The following is a 17,916-nucleotide window of genomic DNA, read 5'->3' as shown; positions in this document are numbered from 1 at the left end:
TATGAATTATACGGTGAACTTATAAAAATTTGTAGAAGTACTAAACAAAAAGTATTTAATATTTAAATAAATAATAAATAATAAAAATTGTTTGTAAAACAATTTATAGAAGTACTAAGAATATCTGGGGAAAAAATATTTTAATAGAAAAATAAATCTGCAGGTAGTAATAATTTTATTACTATTATTTTAGCATTTGGCGTAAATTTTATTTTAAAAAAAATTCAAAAAATTAAAATAATAAACAAATTTTAAACTCACCAAAAGTGGAGAGAAATATGATCACCATGTAATTACAGAGGTAGCCACCTCCAATTGGAACAAATAAAAAAAAAAATGCGTATGCCCTGAAAAAAATTGCAATTGCTAACAATGTATATAACTTTATATTTAGATTAAGGAAATTAAAAAAAGCAATCGCATCCCATTGAATTTACTTCAATTAGATTTGACACCCCACAGCATTCCTACTTCTTGATGCAGAGGAGAAGCAGAGCCATAATCATCAAATCAAAAATTGGCTAAAGAGGCTTGAAGATGTTGTTTATGATGCTGATGACTTGATGGACGAGTTCAACACTGAGGCTTTGCTACAACAAGGGATGCTTGGTAGTGAAATGACCAAGAAGGTACGTACTTTCTTCTCCACCTCAAATCAACTAGCCTTTCGACACAAGCTGGGCCACAAAATAAAAGCTATTAAGGAACGCCTAGCTGTGATTAGAGACGCTAGACAATTCCATTTAGAGGAGAGACATGAGCAAAGCAGCGTTGTCGCTAGAAGGAGGGAGGATTCTCACTCGTATGTTCCTGAAGAAGAAGTTATTGGGAGAGATGAAGATAAAATAGCGATCATGAAATTCTTGATGGATGAAAAAATTGAGGAGAACGTAGCGGTGATTTCCATAGTTGGTACTGGAGGGTTGGGAAAAACTACACTTGCTCAATTGGTGTATAATGATGAGATAGTCCAGAAGAACTTTGATTTAAGAATGTGGGTGTGTGTCTCAAACGATTTCACTGTGAGATTGCTTGTTGAGAAAATTCTTAAATTTGCAACTGATAAGGACCTTAAAAACATGGAGATGGATCAATTACAAAAGGAACTTCGAAAAGAAATAAATGTAAAACGGTATCTCCTTGTATTAGATGATGTGTGGAATGAGAATGATGGATTATGGCTGAGTTTGAAAATCTTATTATCAAATTGTGCAAAAGGGAGTAGAATAGTGGTAACTACTCGTAGTACAAGAGTTAGTGAAATTATGAGTACAGTGGAGCCATATATATTAGAGGGATTAGATAAAGACAAATCTTGGTCTTTATTTGAAAGGATGGCTTTTAAGCATGGACATGAGGCAAACAATTCTAATATTGTGGAGATTGGAAAGCAGATTGTTAAAAAATGTGGAGGGATTCCTCTTGTTTTAAGGACCATAGGAAGGATGTTATATTTTAAAAATTCAGAAACAGAATGGTTATCCTTCCTTGAAATGGAAATTTCAAGAGTCCCTCAAAATGACGTTTTACCAACCTTAAAACTTAGCTATGATAATCTCCCATCTCATCTGAAACAATGTTTTGCATCTTGTCAATTATTTCCTAAAGATTATGAAATCAATGTACAGATGCTAATAAATGTTTGGATGGCACTTGGATTTGTTAAGCAATCAGATTCAACTAAGTCTTTGGCTGACACAGGTCGTGAGTACTTTATGGATTTACTTTGGAGATCATTCTTTCAGGAACATCATGAGGATAAATTTTTAAATATAAAATGTAAAATCCATGACCTCATGCATGATCTTGCAACACAAGTAGGAGGAACAAAATGCATTTCTTTGCAGCCAAAGATAAAAAGTAATTCTGACAAAAGTACTCGTCATGTGTTGTTTAATTTTCATTTAGATTCATCAGAACAAATTCCAACAACAGTTTTTCAAGTCAATAAGGTTCGGACAATTCTTTTGCTTGGTCAGTCATCAAGTACAGTTCAAGGTGGACGAGGTCAATCAGTTTGTGATGTACTTCTGTCAAGTTTTAAGCTGGTGCGCATTTTGGATCTTCATAATCTGGGAATTAAGGTAGTGCCAAATTCTATTGGTAAACTGAGGCATCTAAGGTATCTGGATCTTTCTCAAAATAAAGGTATCAAAGCGTTGCCATATTCCATCACCACATTGTACAATTTGCAAACATTGAAACTGTCAAAATGCAGACAACTCCAAGAGCTACCAAGTGACACAGAGAAACTAGTCAACCTTGTAAATCTTGATACTTCATATTGCAGCAGTTTGACTCATATGCCGAATGGATTAGATCAGTTGACTAATCTTCAGACACTAACAGAATTCGTGCTGAAGAGAGACAGCAAAGGATCTTCTTTATCTAGACATAGTGACAGTGGTGAGGTGGGTGAGCTAAGGGACTTGATGCAATTAAACAACCTTAGAGGAGAAATGGTAATTCGCAATTTAGGGAATGAGAAAGATACCAAGTCTGCGAATTTAATGGGAAAACATCTTCTTTGTGGTTTGCGGTTAAGATGGGATATTGCTGATGTGGACTATGAAGCAACACTAGCAGGCCTCCAGCCACACCCAAATTTGAAGCGGTTATACGTAAGAAATTATGAGGGTGTAAGGTTTTCAAGTTGGTTTCCATCTCTTGCAAGTCTAGTGAATCTTGAACTAGATAATTGTACGAAATGCCAACATCTACCAGCGCTAACTCAATTCCATTCTCTCAAGAAATTGTGGCTAACTGGATTGCTTTCTCTAGAGTATATTTCAGAGGAGTCCTCTATGTCATATACTACAATTCTGCCATCTCTGGAAAGCTTAGGCTTGTTTTATTTGCCCAATCTAAAAGGATGGTGGAGGGAGGAAGTAGTGGATGAGAATTCCTCTTCAATAAATAATCACTATGTATCTCATTCATTTCCTCGTCTTTCAGACTTGCTTATTGGTGGCTGCCCAAAGCTGACTTTTTTGCCACTATCTCCAAATATAGAGAGAATGGTAGTGGAAAATAATATGTGGAAGCCATTCCAACGGGCAATGCAAAAGATTCCAGCTTTAAAGGAAGCATCATCTTCCAGCAGCTCTCTCATTCCATTCTCCAATTTGAGTTGCCTAATGCTTTACAAAATTGAGGATTTAAAGTTTCTTCCCGAATGGCTCAAAAACCTCACTTCTCTCACAGATATTAGTGTTAATGCATGCCGTAACTTGAAGTGCTTGTCTCCCGGTATTCAACATCTTGCCTCCTCGCTTCAACTCTTACGCATTGATGAATGCTACCAACTTGACATGTCCAATGCTGCTGATGAGTTTACGTCGCTAGCCCTTAAAAGTAGTCTGCATTCACTCGTTTTGATAAATTTACCTCAATTAGAGACTTTACCTCTGGGTCTTCAACATGTTACGAGCTTGCAACGACTTCAAGTCAAACGCTGTGAAAATTTGATTGACATTCCAGAGTGGATAAGCAACTTCAAATCCCTACACACACTTGAATTTGTTAAGTGCTATAATTTGAGATCACTACCACAAGGACTACGTCAGCTCACATCATTACAGAAACTGAAGATTAAGAATTGTCCCGTTTTATACGGAAGATGCCAAAGAGAAACCGGTGAGGATTGGCCTAAAGTTGCTCGTGTACCAGAGTTGATCTTGAGATTAGGTGCTTCCACAAAACCCTCCACCAGTTTTTCAGGTACTTTCATGAATCCACCATCATTTAAATTTTTTTTTTTTTTTTTTTTTGTTACTCTTTTTTTTTTTTTTTTTTTCCCCCTTTTTTTCACTCATGCTATGATGACATACCTAATTTGTATTTATGCTTAGGATGTAATTGGGGAATACTTAACAAGTTTCGGATATCACAATTTTGCAATAAAGGAATGTCATAATGGTAACTACGCCCCTTATTCCTTTTTCTTTGCAGCGAAGAAATGCCACATGTTTTTTACTTAATGACATTGTTTTTGTTTTTTTTTTTTTGTTTTTTTTTCTTTTTTTTGTTTTTTTTTTTTTTTTTTTTGTTTGATTTTTAGGATCCAATTTTCATATTCGAAAATTTCCAACTTAATTTTGAATTGCATAGATGGACTAAGGCATAACAAGCTGAGCTAATTAAGGAATAGGTAACTATGAGCCATTTCGCTTGTACCTTTTATATGTTTGTATGTAACCATCACAGTTTTTTTATAATTAATTGTTTCAATATTTTAATCTTAAACCAGGTTGATGAAGCATTTTGCATTGTTTAAAGCAAAAGATTATGGTGTGCCTCCTGGTTTAGCAACACTAGCGAAGATTGGCTTAATTATTTATCGTAGAGTTGTTTTTGGGGAGATGGAAATGATAATCCTGTTCTCGTTCTAGTATATAAATGTCAATTGCTATTGCTAATCTCTTGACGTCCCCCTTACTCTGAATGACTTCAAAATTTTGAATAAGTTTGCCAAAATAAAGCCCTCTGTCAATGCTGATGATTGGTAATTTCAGTTTGAAGCTAATTTATTCCTCTTTTAACATGAAATGAAGTTTCATATATTTATTTATTGTTGCAAAATATATAGATGGTGATGAATATATACTGGTGTTCTTTCACGATTGAAAGATGGATAATGAAGTTTGTGTTACAAATAATTCCAAAAAAGCAGTGATTCAAAGTTTGTTTCTGAATGGCTTCTCCTAGATGTTCTAATTCTTATTTTTAAATTAAAGGGTATTGCTAATAGCATGGATCACTAATGGTTCATAATTTCAGTTTCAAATTAATTTCTTCCTACTTTAATATGCAATGGAGTTTCAGACATATATATGTTGCAGAATGGATAGTGATGAGTACTGGTGTGCTGTCTATGATTAGAAGACGGATAATGAGTTTATGTTGCACAAAACTCCAAAAAATAGTGACTCAAAGTTTGCTTCTTAGTGGCTGCTCCTAGATCTTCTAATTCTTGCTTTTAAGTAAAAGGGTATTGCTTGGACCTTATTAAAAACTTCTGTTGTTTGTCATCGTTTGAGTACATCTAACATTTCCAGTTTTTCATAGATGTTTCTGTTTTATGTAATTCCATTGTTCATATGCTTCATCTTTATAGCAGATTATAATTTTGATCAAATTTATAATAGTTTTTCATAAATAAAAGTGTATCTACGTTTCAATACAGATATAACCACAAAGCTCATGTTTCTTTTTTGGTCAAACTAAGTTGCATTCAAAACTAAGAGAAAGCAGAAAAACAGGGCATACAAATCAGGAAAAGAAAAAAAAAAAAAAAAAAAAAACAGGCGAACAATCTGCAGCCTGTACAAGGTTGCTCACCCTAGCTCTTGTATTTATTTCATTTTTTTTTTTTTTGTCCTGGGTCAGGTTTGGTCTTTGTGTTGCCAACCTAGTTGGGATGTTCTTCGTCCTCTCTTCTGACTTAGACAACTTACCTCCCAGACTTGGAAGAATGCCAAATTCTCCCTTAATTTAGCTACGAACTAGGTGGGTTCTACCTTAATTTAGATTCAATATTGCCAGGAGAAGATAGGCAAGCACCACATATACAAATCATTGATGCATTATGCATATCCTCCATGTTACATACACATATGTGAAACTGTTAGTTGCATTATTAGAATAAAAAACCACCATCCAACATGCTCTCAAGATTAGTTTATTGCGTTGTTAAGACCACTTGTCTTGGTATTCTCCATCACCACCGTAGCACAGTAGATTTTTATTCATTACAAGAGCCACAGCGGTGTTGGATTAAAGCATGAAGGATATGATCCCGCTGCAGAGGGCTTTCATTTCATGGCAAAAATGGAAGAATTTAAGATCCATTCCTAAGTAAACAAGAATTTGGCAAATCTACTATAAGAATAAGAAATAATCAAAATGACGCATAGTTGACCAAATATAATTGTTGCTTTTAAATCAAAGGGTATCGCTTGGATCTTATTTCAAACTTTTGTTTTTTGCCATTGTTCAAGTAAGTCAAACATTTCCGGTGTTTTCATAGAAATTTGTTTGTTTATATGATTTTATTTGTTCATATGTTTCACAAATACGGTAACCCAAACCCAAAGCACAAATATGGTTTTTCTTTTTGGTCGAACTAAAATTGGGTTGAAAATTGATGAGTGGTGTGGAAACAAAAAAACAGGGGCTATCAAACCAAAAAACAGAAGAACAATCTGCCATAAAAGGCAACCTTTCCTTCTACTCCTAGAAATTTTTTTCCCTATTAAGGGGTGTGGAAAACTGATGCAACTGAGAAAAAGCCATGAGAAAAAGTGGATATATTCAAGAATATTTGGAGAATATCTGAAATTCACCTTCTAGAGAATCTGTCTTTAACAATAATCTAAAGCCATGGGTCCTTGACGATGAAAAAAGCTTGAAGAACAGCACAAAAAACGTTGTCCCTTTCATCTCTGCCCTCTACTCCTTTTCCTGCTTTTTCTTAACTAGCTTCACAATTTTTTCTTGACAAACATAATGGTTTCTGACACTAGACATTTGCTGCATTAATACAAGGAATGACTGCTTGCTAGTGCCAATCTACGCGTTTATCCCTGAAAGTGAAGCTTATTCTTAGCCTTCCAACGAAGCTAACTGGCTTCGCTAAACAGTTACTATTCTCATTTATTTATTCCTGATATAATCTTTGACCATATTCCTTCTATATATAATCTCAAGTATATCGGTTTTGAAGATTTACATGCCCCATTGATTTCCACTATCAGAACCTCAGGATGCTCTGGTTAGAGAAATAATATTGGAAATTCTATAAAAAATCTGACATTATTGCCTTTGTAAATTGAACTTTTCCACTACACAAAAAATACACAAAAAACTTACTTAAAAAATATACATCAGCTTTATTCTTTCCCTTTTACTACAAGTTTCCACTAATTTATTGAACTTCAATAATAACGACCTAAAAATATAAATATAAATAATAAATTATAAATTATAAATTATAAATACATTTTTATGTATGAGGGCACATCCCGGGGTTTCCTACCCCAACCCTAGGATACCCTCGACTCTTTCTTAAGTTTTAACTCAGCATAGAAAACATACTTTTATAAATTCATAGCTGCCCACATCTTTCGTTACTACAATTCCACAATTTTTACTATACTTCATAAATATACTAGTACATAAATAAAAATAAGAAAATAATAATAATAATAATAATAATAAATAAATAAAGACAATCTGGATCCTAGATCCTAAACCATATGATCCATATCTTAACATCTAAGAAATTTACAGATATGAGTTTATATCATTGAGAAAAATTAATAGTAGTATACTTTTAAATGAAATAAATTATATTAAAGTAAACATGTATAAATAATACTTTAAATTGAATAGCTAATGTCGTAATAATAATTCTGATAATATCACCACTATCGAAAACCAACCTTTTTATAAATATACCTAAATATGAATATGTATACAGTCTCTTGAAGGATTTAAGTAACCTACCTTTAAAGTAATACACTTTCTAAAAAACTAATACATCTACACGAAGGCTAAAATATCTATCCGAAGGCTAATCCAAATTTTTCTTATCAGTACTATACGAATTTTTCCACTACCTTATAATTTTATACAGGTACTTTCAAATGCTTAGAGTTATTAGTTTAAACGGATACAATAATTATGCAATTGATGATGATGATAATACTAATAATAATAATAATAAATAGAACTTAAAAATGATAAGTATGTTACTTAAATCGCATACTCGTAGCGAAAATACACTCGATATACATATAATATATTAGTGCATGGTCCTATGATATTAGTTGTCCATAGTTATATTACTACCAATATGACTATAGATGGTTGCCTATAATGATCATTTAACTCACTGATCTAATAGGCAGCAGAAATACGATATTAAACCATTCATGTGCCTAACCAGGTTGTTACTCCGGTATGGTATGATAACCCTAACACATAATATATATATATATATAAATATATTTATCGAAAAAACATCTGATGCATCATACAATATACCAGTATTGTTAGATGGTATTTGGCATCTTAACACCACTTGACAAATAGGGGGGAGGGGGTGGGGGAGAAGAAAACTTGCACGCAATCCTTTTAATGTCCTAAAAGTGCCGGTGCTAAACAACCTACCATCTTACATCTAAAGGAAAAGTGGCTAACGTCGTCAGTGCAAAAAAATACATGTCTATTCTCACTTACCTTGGCACCCATAAGATGATTAAATATAACCTAGAGGATGGCTAATGTTACTACTGTAAAATACCTGCCTATCCCTGCTCACTATGGTGTACAAAGGATAACTACATATAACTAGTATGCTAATATTGATCATGTGTATATCAAGAACACTTGATGAGAATCCACCCGTACCCACACAATCAACTACCCACTGGGTGCTAACCCAATATGGATGAAGACCAAGTCAATCACTAAAGCTCAAGCTAAGAGATTTAAGGACAACATGGCTGCCTTTATGCATGGAGTAATCCATTCTCAAAAAAGCTTGTCGATACCCAAAGATACAAAACTTGTTTTAAGCATTCGAGTGGTGGAGGCCGACAAGGACCGGGATAGCTATTTTCGTGTAAATATGGACTCGGGGCAGCATGAAATGGTTCCAACACTTCATAGATTCAATGAATATCACTAAGAGGTCATGGAATCAAGCCAAGGAATAATCAAAGGCAAACAAAATGGGCTTGTGTGCATAGGAGGAGTTTTGGTCGATTTTTATTGGATTTTGTTGCTGGCTTTACTGTATTTTGCTAACTTGGCATTTTCTCTTTGTTCCAAGCAAGGGCAACATGTGGGACTGAATGATAATCTTATTTGGCATCCTACAAGGCATATGAAAGCTGATTTGGAGCTTAAATTGGTCAAAGACAGCTTAGTAAAAAAAGATAGTCAATTAGTTTCCTAATTTGATTTTGACTTTTTGTTTTAGGAAATTAGTTTTTTATTTGGTTTTAATTTATTTATTTTCTGGACAAATCAACTTAAGAAAGTTATTATTTTATTATTCTCATTGTAAATTAATTAATTTTTATTTCAAAATTAAGGAATTAATTAATCCAACTTTAGATTAGGAAAGGAGGTGATTTTCAACCAACATTCGATTTCCTATTCCATGTGGCCGGTTTACCTTTTTTTTTTTTAGGGTTTATTGTTTTGTGACTCTAGCCTATTTAAGGGCTTATTTTTTAGGAAGAACACACCTTCAATAATATTCAAAAAATTAATTTGTGAGATTAAATTTCTCTTTGCTTTCTTTGAACACCTAAAACACCATTAGAGAGTGAGTGTTTTACTTTTGACTTATCAATAGGATAATCATCACTTATTATGGCATCTTCATTATACCAAGGTTTCTAATCATAGGTTGGTTAGGGGTTAAGGTTTTCATAAGAACTTTAACTTAATTAAGATCAGGGCTAATATAACACGGGTTTAGGCACGAGTCGACATAAGTTCGTATCATTTGGTATTAGAGCCAAGATTTTGTTCAGGTTTGATGTATCTTTATTTGCTTTATTTGTTTTTATGTTAATCTAAAATTTTACCATTAGTTTAAGATTGCTTCTATCATCATATACGTGCTGCATATTGAAAAAAAAAATCATTCCTAGTTAAATTAGGTTTTCCTTGTTTTACCGTATTTTTGCTTCCTAGTTTGTTGGTTGCTTTTCATTATTGTTCTCGGTAATTTAGTTTATTGTTGATTTTTTTTGCTTTTCTGTTTTTGATCTTAAATAGTTGCATTCATTTATTCAAAAAAAAAAAGAGGAATTGAGGCATCATATATAATTTTACAAAAAAAAAAAAATTGCAAATTTGTATTGCTGTCGTTAGAGGCCACTGGTTTGGTGAATTTTTGTTGTTGGAATTGCAATTTGGGTGTTAATTCTTAATACTACAGTTGAGTTGATATTCTATGAGTAAAAAAAAAAAGCCGAATAAAAAAAATCGGTTTGTTGATTTTTTTTATTTTTATTTTTTTTTGGAGTTGAATTTGTTTGTTAGAAATTTATTGAAGCTGCTGAGTTGTTGATTATTTATTCAATATTTGGAGTTGCTGGAAATTCAATTTTGCTACTGGATATTTGAATTTGAGTGCTAAAATTATTGAAATTAAAAATTAGCTAAAGGATTTAATACAAAAACTTGAATCACAAAGAACAACAACCAACAACTATTCTATATTTTTTTTCAATTTTATTCTTGTTCTTGTTTGAATTTCTTTCTCTTAATTTTATTCTTGAATTCTTAATTTCTTAGCATCTGGTCTAGTTCTTATTGATTTTGAAATTTTCTTTGTTAAATTGCTTTATTTTTGCTTGGAAAAGCCGAGAAATAGGTGTTTAAAATTCAATTAGTAATGCTTGCTTTTTGCTACTGTTTTGTTGATAAGTTTAATTAAAACATACTTATGATCTAATTGGTCTTTGTGGGTGTTTTAATTAGAACTTGGAGTTAAATTCTTTGAGTGGAAAAAGGTAAGAGAGTGTGAGCTTAGCAAAGGGTAAAAGCCGAAACTAGTATGCAAACACGAGTGTCGAGACCTTGATTGAGTGAAACACGTGAAGGAGTGAACTTGGTGAGGAATTATTTTATTTTTGCTATATATTTACTAAAATGGCAGATTCAAAAGTGAGAAGAGGAAATGTACCACTAAGGATTAATGAAGAAGAATCCGTAGGATTCAAAGGTGATTCCCAAGCTACAGGGAATGGGGGTAAGCATACGAACATGATGGTGGTCTTGGAGCAATTGCAATGAATGAATGCTCAATTTGATCATATAGATTAAAGGATGGACAGGTTGGAAACATCACAAGGTGGGCCGAATTTTAGGCAAAAATTCGATGGTGGCCGAGGTCGAGGTCGAGGAGGTCACGGATGCCATAGAGAGGATTTTGAAGGAGGAAATTATGGAGATAATTTGAGGAGGATTTTGAAGACATCTATGTTCTCCAAGGAAGGCAAAACTGTGAGAGACCAGCAAGGGAAAAGGATGATGATATTGGGAATATTAAGGTCAACATACCACCTTTCATGGGAAAAAGTGATTCGAAGGCATACTTGAAATGGGAGGAGCGAATGGAGATGATCTTCGATTGTCACAACTATTTGGAGACTAAAAAAGTTGAAGTGGCAGCAATAGAGTTTGGTTATTATGCATTCCAATGGTGAACAAATGAGCAAAGTACCCGAAGGAGAATTGGAAATAAACCCATCACTACTTGGCGACAAATGGAAGGAGCCATGAGAAAGAGGTTTGTACCGACTCATTACCATAGGTTGCTGCATCAAAGACTCCAATCATTATCACAAGGTAGTAGGTCCGTGGAGGATTATTACAAGGAGATGGAGATGCTCATGATGAGATTGAGCATGAATGAAGAAAGAGAAGCTACCATGGCACAGTTTTTAGGTGGATTGAATCGTGAGATAGCTAACCAATTGGAATTGCAACAATATGTGGAATTGGAAGAGATGTTGCATGTGGCTATCAAACTCAAGAATCAATTCAAAAGGAGGGGCACAAGTACATAGCTTGGAGAAGTTTCAAATAGCAGGAGGTCAAATCCAAGTGCTTCAAGAAGCAATCCCACCTTTAAAGCAAGACAAAAGTTGAACCTTGGAGAAGAAAGCACCAATCAGCCAAAAAGAGAGTCCAAAGTTGAATCTGTCCAAGCACACAAGAATGAAGGAAAATATAATTGTAAACCTTCTAGAACTCATGAAATTGTGTGTTTTAAGTGCCAGGGATGAGGACACATCGCTAGCCAATGCCTGAATAAAAAAATCATGGTGCTAAAAGGTAATGGCGAGATAGGATCCCAAAGTGAAAAAAGTGATGCTGAAATCGAAATTGTTGAAGATGAAGTTGGAGATGAAAGGCATGAAGAATCTGAAACACTCAAGGCATCTAGAGCTGATTTGAGTTTGGTGGCAACGAGGGTTCTAACCATGTACAAATATGAGGACCAAATTCAAAGAGAGAATATCTTCCACACCCAATGTGAAATTCAAGGTAACATTTGTAGTATGATAGTTGATAATGGGAGTTGTGCAATTGTAATTAGTAATTTGCTAGTTGATAAATTGGGTTTAGCAACCATTAAATATCCTGAACCATATAGATTACAATGGTGTAATGATAGTGGTGAGATGAAAGTAAATAAACAAGCCAATGTAAAATTCAGCATTGATAAATATGTGGATGTTGTATTGTGTGATGTTGTTCCTATGCATGCAGGTCATAATTTATTGGGTGAGCTATGGCAATTTGATAAAGATATCATACATTATGGGAGAGAGAATTCTATTGTATTTAAATTTAAAGAGAAAAAGGTTAAGTTGGAACCCTTAACTCCAAAGAAGGTATTTAGAGATCAACTTCAAATGCAACAAAGGAGGGAGGCCGAAAAGCTCAAAGAAATGACTAGTATGGCACCCACGGCAACAACACCAATTTAAGGGGGCAATGCCGTGCAAGACCAAACAGGTAAGTTCTAAACTTAAATTTGAGGGGAAAGAAAGAGAGAAAGCCGAGAGGGTGGAAAACTTGAAAAAAGCAAAGAGCGAGGTGAAAGTAGTGGAGCCCATGAATGAGAAAGAAAAAGAAAAATAAAAATTTTATCTTAGCTTTGGTGATGTTAATAAAGAAATTTTGACTAAGAAACCATTGCTGATCATGATTTGTAAAGATATTTATTTAAATATGCTTTTGTTGTATAGAACTTTATCTACATTGTTGAGAGCTTTACTTAGAGGAAATTTGAAAAATTAGGAGAAATTATTTGCTAACTTTAAAAAGTGTGATTTCTATAAAGATAAACTTGTATTTTTAGAATTTTTTGTGATAGTGTTTGACCCAATAGATTGGTTATAGTTGTATTTAAGAAAGGAAAGTTTTCCAGAGCATAGAAAGTCCAAGCTTATGTCGCGTGGAGGTGGATCTCGTCAAGTTTTGGAGCGGATTAATGAGAATGCTTATAAACTTGATTTATTGAGTGAGTATAATGTTAGTGCTACATTTAATGCTGCTGACTTATCTTCTTTTTCTACAAGTGATGATCTTGATTTAAGGACAAATCCCTTTCAAGAGGAGGGGAACGATGAGAATCCACCGATACCCGCACAACTGACTACCCGTTGGGGTGCTGACCCAATACAGATGAAAACATGGCCAATCACTAGAGCTTAAGCTAAAAGATTTAAGGATAACCTAGATGCCTTTATACAGGGAGTAATCCATTCTCAAAAAATCTTGTCGATACACAAAGATACAAAACTTGTTTTAAGCATTCGAGTGGTGGAGGCCCACACAGACCCGGATAGCTGTTTTCGTGCAAATATGGACTCCAGGAAGCATGAAATGGTTCCAACACTTCATGGATTCAATAAATATGGTCATGGAACCAAGCCAAGGCAGAATCAAAGGCAAAAAAAATGGGCTTATGTTCATAGGAGGAGTTTTGGCCCGTTTTTGCTAGATTTTGTTGCTGGTTTTAATGTATTTTGCTGACTTGGTATTTTCTCTTTGTTCCAAGCAAAGGCAACGTGTGGGACTGAATGATAATCCTATTTGGCATCCTACAAGGCATATGGAAGTTGATTTGGAGCTTAAATTGGTCAAAGACAGCTTAGTTAAAAAGATAGTCAATTAGTTTCCTAATTTGATTCTAACTTTCTGTTATAGGAAATTAGTCTTTTATTTGGTTTTAATTTATTTATTTGCTGGATAAATCAACTTAGCAATGTTATTATTTTATTATTTTCATTTTAAATTAATTAATTCCTATTTCAAAATTAAGGAATTAATTAATCCAAATTTAGATTGGGAAATAAGGTGATTTTCGGCCAACATTAGTTTCCTATTCCATGTGGCGGTTTTATCTAGTTTTTTTTTTTTATTTTTTTTTTATGGTTCATTGTTTTGTGATTCTAGCCTATTTAAAGGCTTATTTTTTAGGAAGAACACACCTTCAATAATACACAGAAAATTAATTTATGAGATTGAATTTCTCTTTGTTCTCTTTAAACACCTAAAACACTATTAGAGAGCGAGTGTTTTAGTTTTGAATTATCAATAGGATAACCATCATCTATTGTGGTATCTTCATTATAAAAATATTTCTAATCACAAGTGGGTTAGGGGTTAAAGTTTCCATAAGAACGTGAACTTAGTTAAGATCCGGGCTAATATAATATGAGTTTAGGCGTGAGTCGACCTAGGTTCGTAACAACACTTATACTATATGATGTATCTATAAACCAACTAGTCACATATAAATATACAAATACGACAGCATCAATTTTCATAAATACATTAAAACCATAAACAAATGTTTTAAATAATTAAATAAATAAATAAAATAAAATAAAATAAAAATATATATAAATAATAAACAAATAAAAGTAATTAGGATTAAACATACCGACTAATTTTATATATTCCATAAAATCAAACCTAACTCTATCCATTTAAATATTATCCAAAAATCAATAACTAATAATAACATTTTTTAAAACCTAAATATAATTTTTAACAAAATAGACCATATTAAGATCATCGTAATATTAAATATTTTTATAACTCTCAATTCCTTAAAATTAACATTTAAGTTAACAAATAAATGTATAAATAAATAAATAAATAATCTTATAAAATTATATACATATATTTAATTGTATACACAAACATACACACACATATATATATATATATACATATACGCGTATAAATAGACATGTTTTAATAATATGATTATTTTGCCAAATGTAAATTAATGATAAACAATTTTATAATTCAACATATTTTATAATCAAATTAAAACAATAAAGCATTAAAAAAGAACCGTATAAACTAATATTTTTTAATTCTACAACCAACCTAAATAAATAATTTAACATTTAACTATGCCCAAATTACTTTAGGAAGAAAACAAAATCTTTGTCAATCCAATCTCACTACATATTTACTATTATACATAATAATAATACTTATAAGAATATATAAAAATACATTTACACATTTTATTAATATGAACACTAATTACAAGCTGGGTAGGGGAATGAGATGAAGTAGGCAAAGGTTCTTGGAAGCTCCTTTTATCATCAGTGCCAAAATAATTTTCAAATCACCTAGGACCTATTCAACCTCCCATTCTTGGTCCATTCCGCACTTTCACCAGATCTTCATAGTGCCCCCAAATATTAGGGAAAGACTCTACAAATAATTGCATCCTCAACTCTTTTGGATTCCATCCAAGCTTAGCAATCTCTCAAGTGCTCCAATGGATCACCTTTTTCCCATATAATGGTCCAAGGTTGGGATTTTCAAATTTTGAGGAAAGGTAGCTTAATGGATTTCATTTGTCAAGGATGAAGTGGTCTACCCTTTTTGCAGATCAAAAACGTGAAAAAGTGGTTGCCCCCATAGTTCCTTGATCCTAAACTTGACATGCCCAAGGCATCCCGGTCTCCTCATCAAGTAATGTGTTATGTGCTGTCCAAGGTTCCATGTCATTAAGAAGTCTTCTACCCTCCTTAGCTCTAATTATTCTTCTTCATTTAGCTTGAATTCACATTCTCTTTTCCTCCTATTGTATTCGCCAAGTATCACGGTCAAACAAAGCTCCTATCCTCTCCAGCTCCTAAGCTTGCCTTGCATGCCTAGACTGAGTTTGTGCTAGCTCATCCTCCTCATGAGCTTGCCTCCTTGTATTTGAAACAGCCTAAGGTCATCCTTATCTAGCCTGTCATGTCGTAAAGAGAGTGCCTAACTCACTAATCTCAATTGGGTACTACACCTTTGCTTTCCTACTAGTGGGGGAGTTAGGGTCTTGAAATTCCTAGCTTGAGTTTGCTTCTCATGAGTTCCCATGAACTGCTCCCTCCATGAGGTGGACAACCTTTATCTTGTTGCCTGACCATCTCGACTCGAGCCCAAGATCCTTGAAATTGAACTATCTCCTTGGTCTACTAACTGGCTTGTACTCCCCTCATTTGATATCATAAAGAATCTACAGGTGATGGGCTTCTTTAAAGTAGGATGACGCCCTCAATTTGTGCCGTTCGATTCTAGATATGAGCGGTCATGGTCCCCATGGATCGTGTAAAATGATTCTCAAATTTAGACACCTTAGACTACTTAGAACGAAGTGGAATGCGTTGCTCACTACAGCGCCTAGCTAGAAGTGATATAACCTGCTGAAGAGGTTGCTAGGTTGAGTCATATCTAGGTTGCATAGAAGCTATTCTCATGGTATGCTTGTCACAAGATGGCCTAATAGATGGCTCAATCATCTCCATAACAACCTTTTGTCTAGGTTGCAAATTGGATATCTTTTCAAGTGTACAACAAATGTTTCAAGTTAATGTTCACAAAAGCAATAAATTTTTTGGTAAATGAAGGTTGAAATAGTGTTTGAAGGCTAAAAACAAAGCTATAAAATATTATTATATTTAGGAAATGACAAGGTTCTTAGGTAGGTGATGAGGACATGACCAAGAGCACCACAAGATGGAGTCCAGAGCCACTTCAAGTCTCCACAGGACCGTTAACCAAGCCATGAGCAAAGCGGTTTAAAGAAGCACTAAATAGTTTAATCCAGGAGGTGTTCACATCCCAAGGAAGCAAGTCCATTACTAAAGATGAACCAAAATTGGTCCATATGATTGGAACGGTGGATTCCAACATGAAAGAGAGCCTAACGCATGGAATCCAACAAAATGGTGACATGGCATCATATGGTGACATGGCATTTTTGCCATGTGGAGGGCGATATGTGCCTACATGGCATCCAACTATGCTTCGCCGAATTTTATAATTAGGAAACATTAGTTTTTATTTTTATGTCTTGATTGGATTTTGACATGCTGCCTATTTTATTTTCCTAATTTAGTTTTATTAGGTTTTTAAATTACTTTCCCATTTTTATTAGGAAACTAGGATGTAAATTAGGTTTCCTAAACCTAACCAAATTAGGTTCCCTAAACCTAATTTTCGGCTACAATTATTTTAGGTTAATTTAGGAAACCTTTTTGTAATTTATTTTGCCTACTTAAAGGCACATAAGTCATGAATAAAAATCAAATTACAATTTTGATTCAAAGTGAGAGTGATTTTCTTGGTTCTCTAAGAACTATATCGAACTTTTCAAGCTTTGCTAGTAGTTCAAACTTAACTTATCAATAGGTTATTCCATACCCTATTGTGGTGTCTTCACCATACCATGGTTCTTACCTCAAATATAGGTAACGGGTCGAGATCTTCCATTGATAACTTGTAATTAGACGGTCTAATTCAATCTTTGTTATGGGTTTAGAGGTAGGTCGCTCTAGTTTCATATCAGTAGGGATGGCAATAGACCGGGCCAAGGTGGCCTCCTCTGATCTCCACTTCGCAAGGATTCCCCATCCCCATCCCTACCCTATTCCTCATGCATTGAAACAGTTTGGGTGAGGAGGATATTTCCTATATCGAGGCAAGGATTCCCATTCCCTGCCTATTTCCCTGTTTTATAATTTTTTAATTTTATTTCTTCAAAAATTAATTTTTTTAGATTTTTTAAATTTTTTTAAAGAACATATTTAAAACTTTGTTAATATTTTCATGTTCTTTTTAAAACAAATAATATTTATATATATAATAAAATATATAGAAAACATAGGAAAATAAATAATAATAATAATAGTTTGGGGAATTTGGTCGAATACCCTTCTTTGAAAGCGTTAGATGAAATTTACCCATCCTTTTTTCATCTTTTTTATTTTACCCTTTCATTTTTCAATATTCCCAGATTACCCTTCAAATATTAAAAATGAAAAATCAACATAAATTGCTCTTCCAGATCACGAAGGAAAG

The 17,916-nt window shown here is 33.6% G+C and overlaps 2 protein-coding genes across 3 annotated transcripts; both read left to right on the top strand.

Annotated features, from left to right (window-relative positions):
• Positions 1 to 336: 336 nt before the first annotated feature.
• Positions 337 to 2,730, top strand: LOC132803259 (putative disease resistance protein RGA3). Its single transcript, XM_060815846.1, has 3 exons — positions 337 to 340; positions 484 to 2,621; positions 2,725 to 2,730. The coding sequence occupies exons 1-3, from the start codon at positions 337 to 339 to the stop codon at positions 2,728 to 2,730; spliced, it is 2,148 nt and encodes a 715-aa protein (XP_060671829.1).
• Positions 2,731 to 2,790: 60 nt separating this feature from the next.
• LOC107433806 (putative disease resistance protein RGA1) lies at positions 2,791 to 4,828 on the top strand. 2 transcript variants are annotated; one of them, XR_009638449.1, is made up of 4 exons: positions 2,791 to 3,720; positions 3,852 to 3,918; positions 4,061 to 4,150; positions 4,250 to 4,828. XR_009638449.1 is itself a non-coding variant. In XM_060816015.1 (3 exons), exons 1-2 carry the CDS (start codon positions 2,805 to 2,807, stop codon positions 3,914 to 3,916), a joined length of 981 nt encoding a protein of 326 aa, XP_060671998.1. In that variant the 5' UTR covers positions 2,791 to 2,804; the 3' UTR covers positions 3,917 to 3,918; positions 4,061 to 4,828. The 2 variants fall into 2 exon arrangements, 1 of the variants encoding a protein (XP_060671998.1); XM_060816015.1 differs by having other exon boundaries at positions 4,061 to 4,828.
• Positions 4,829 to 17,916: the final 13,088 nt, after the last annotated feature.

This window comes from Ziziphus jujuba, chromosome 3, assembly GCF_031755915.1.
Source record: "Ziziphus jujuba cultivar Dongzao chromosome 3, ASM3175591v1".
NCBI classification, from domain to species: domain Eukaryota; kingdom Viridiplantae; phylum Streptophyta; class Magnoliopsida; order Rosales; family Rhamnaceae; genus Ziziphus; species Ziziphus jujuba.
This window is presented reverse-complemented; position numbering and strand designations above follow the sequence as displayed.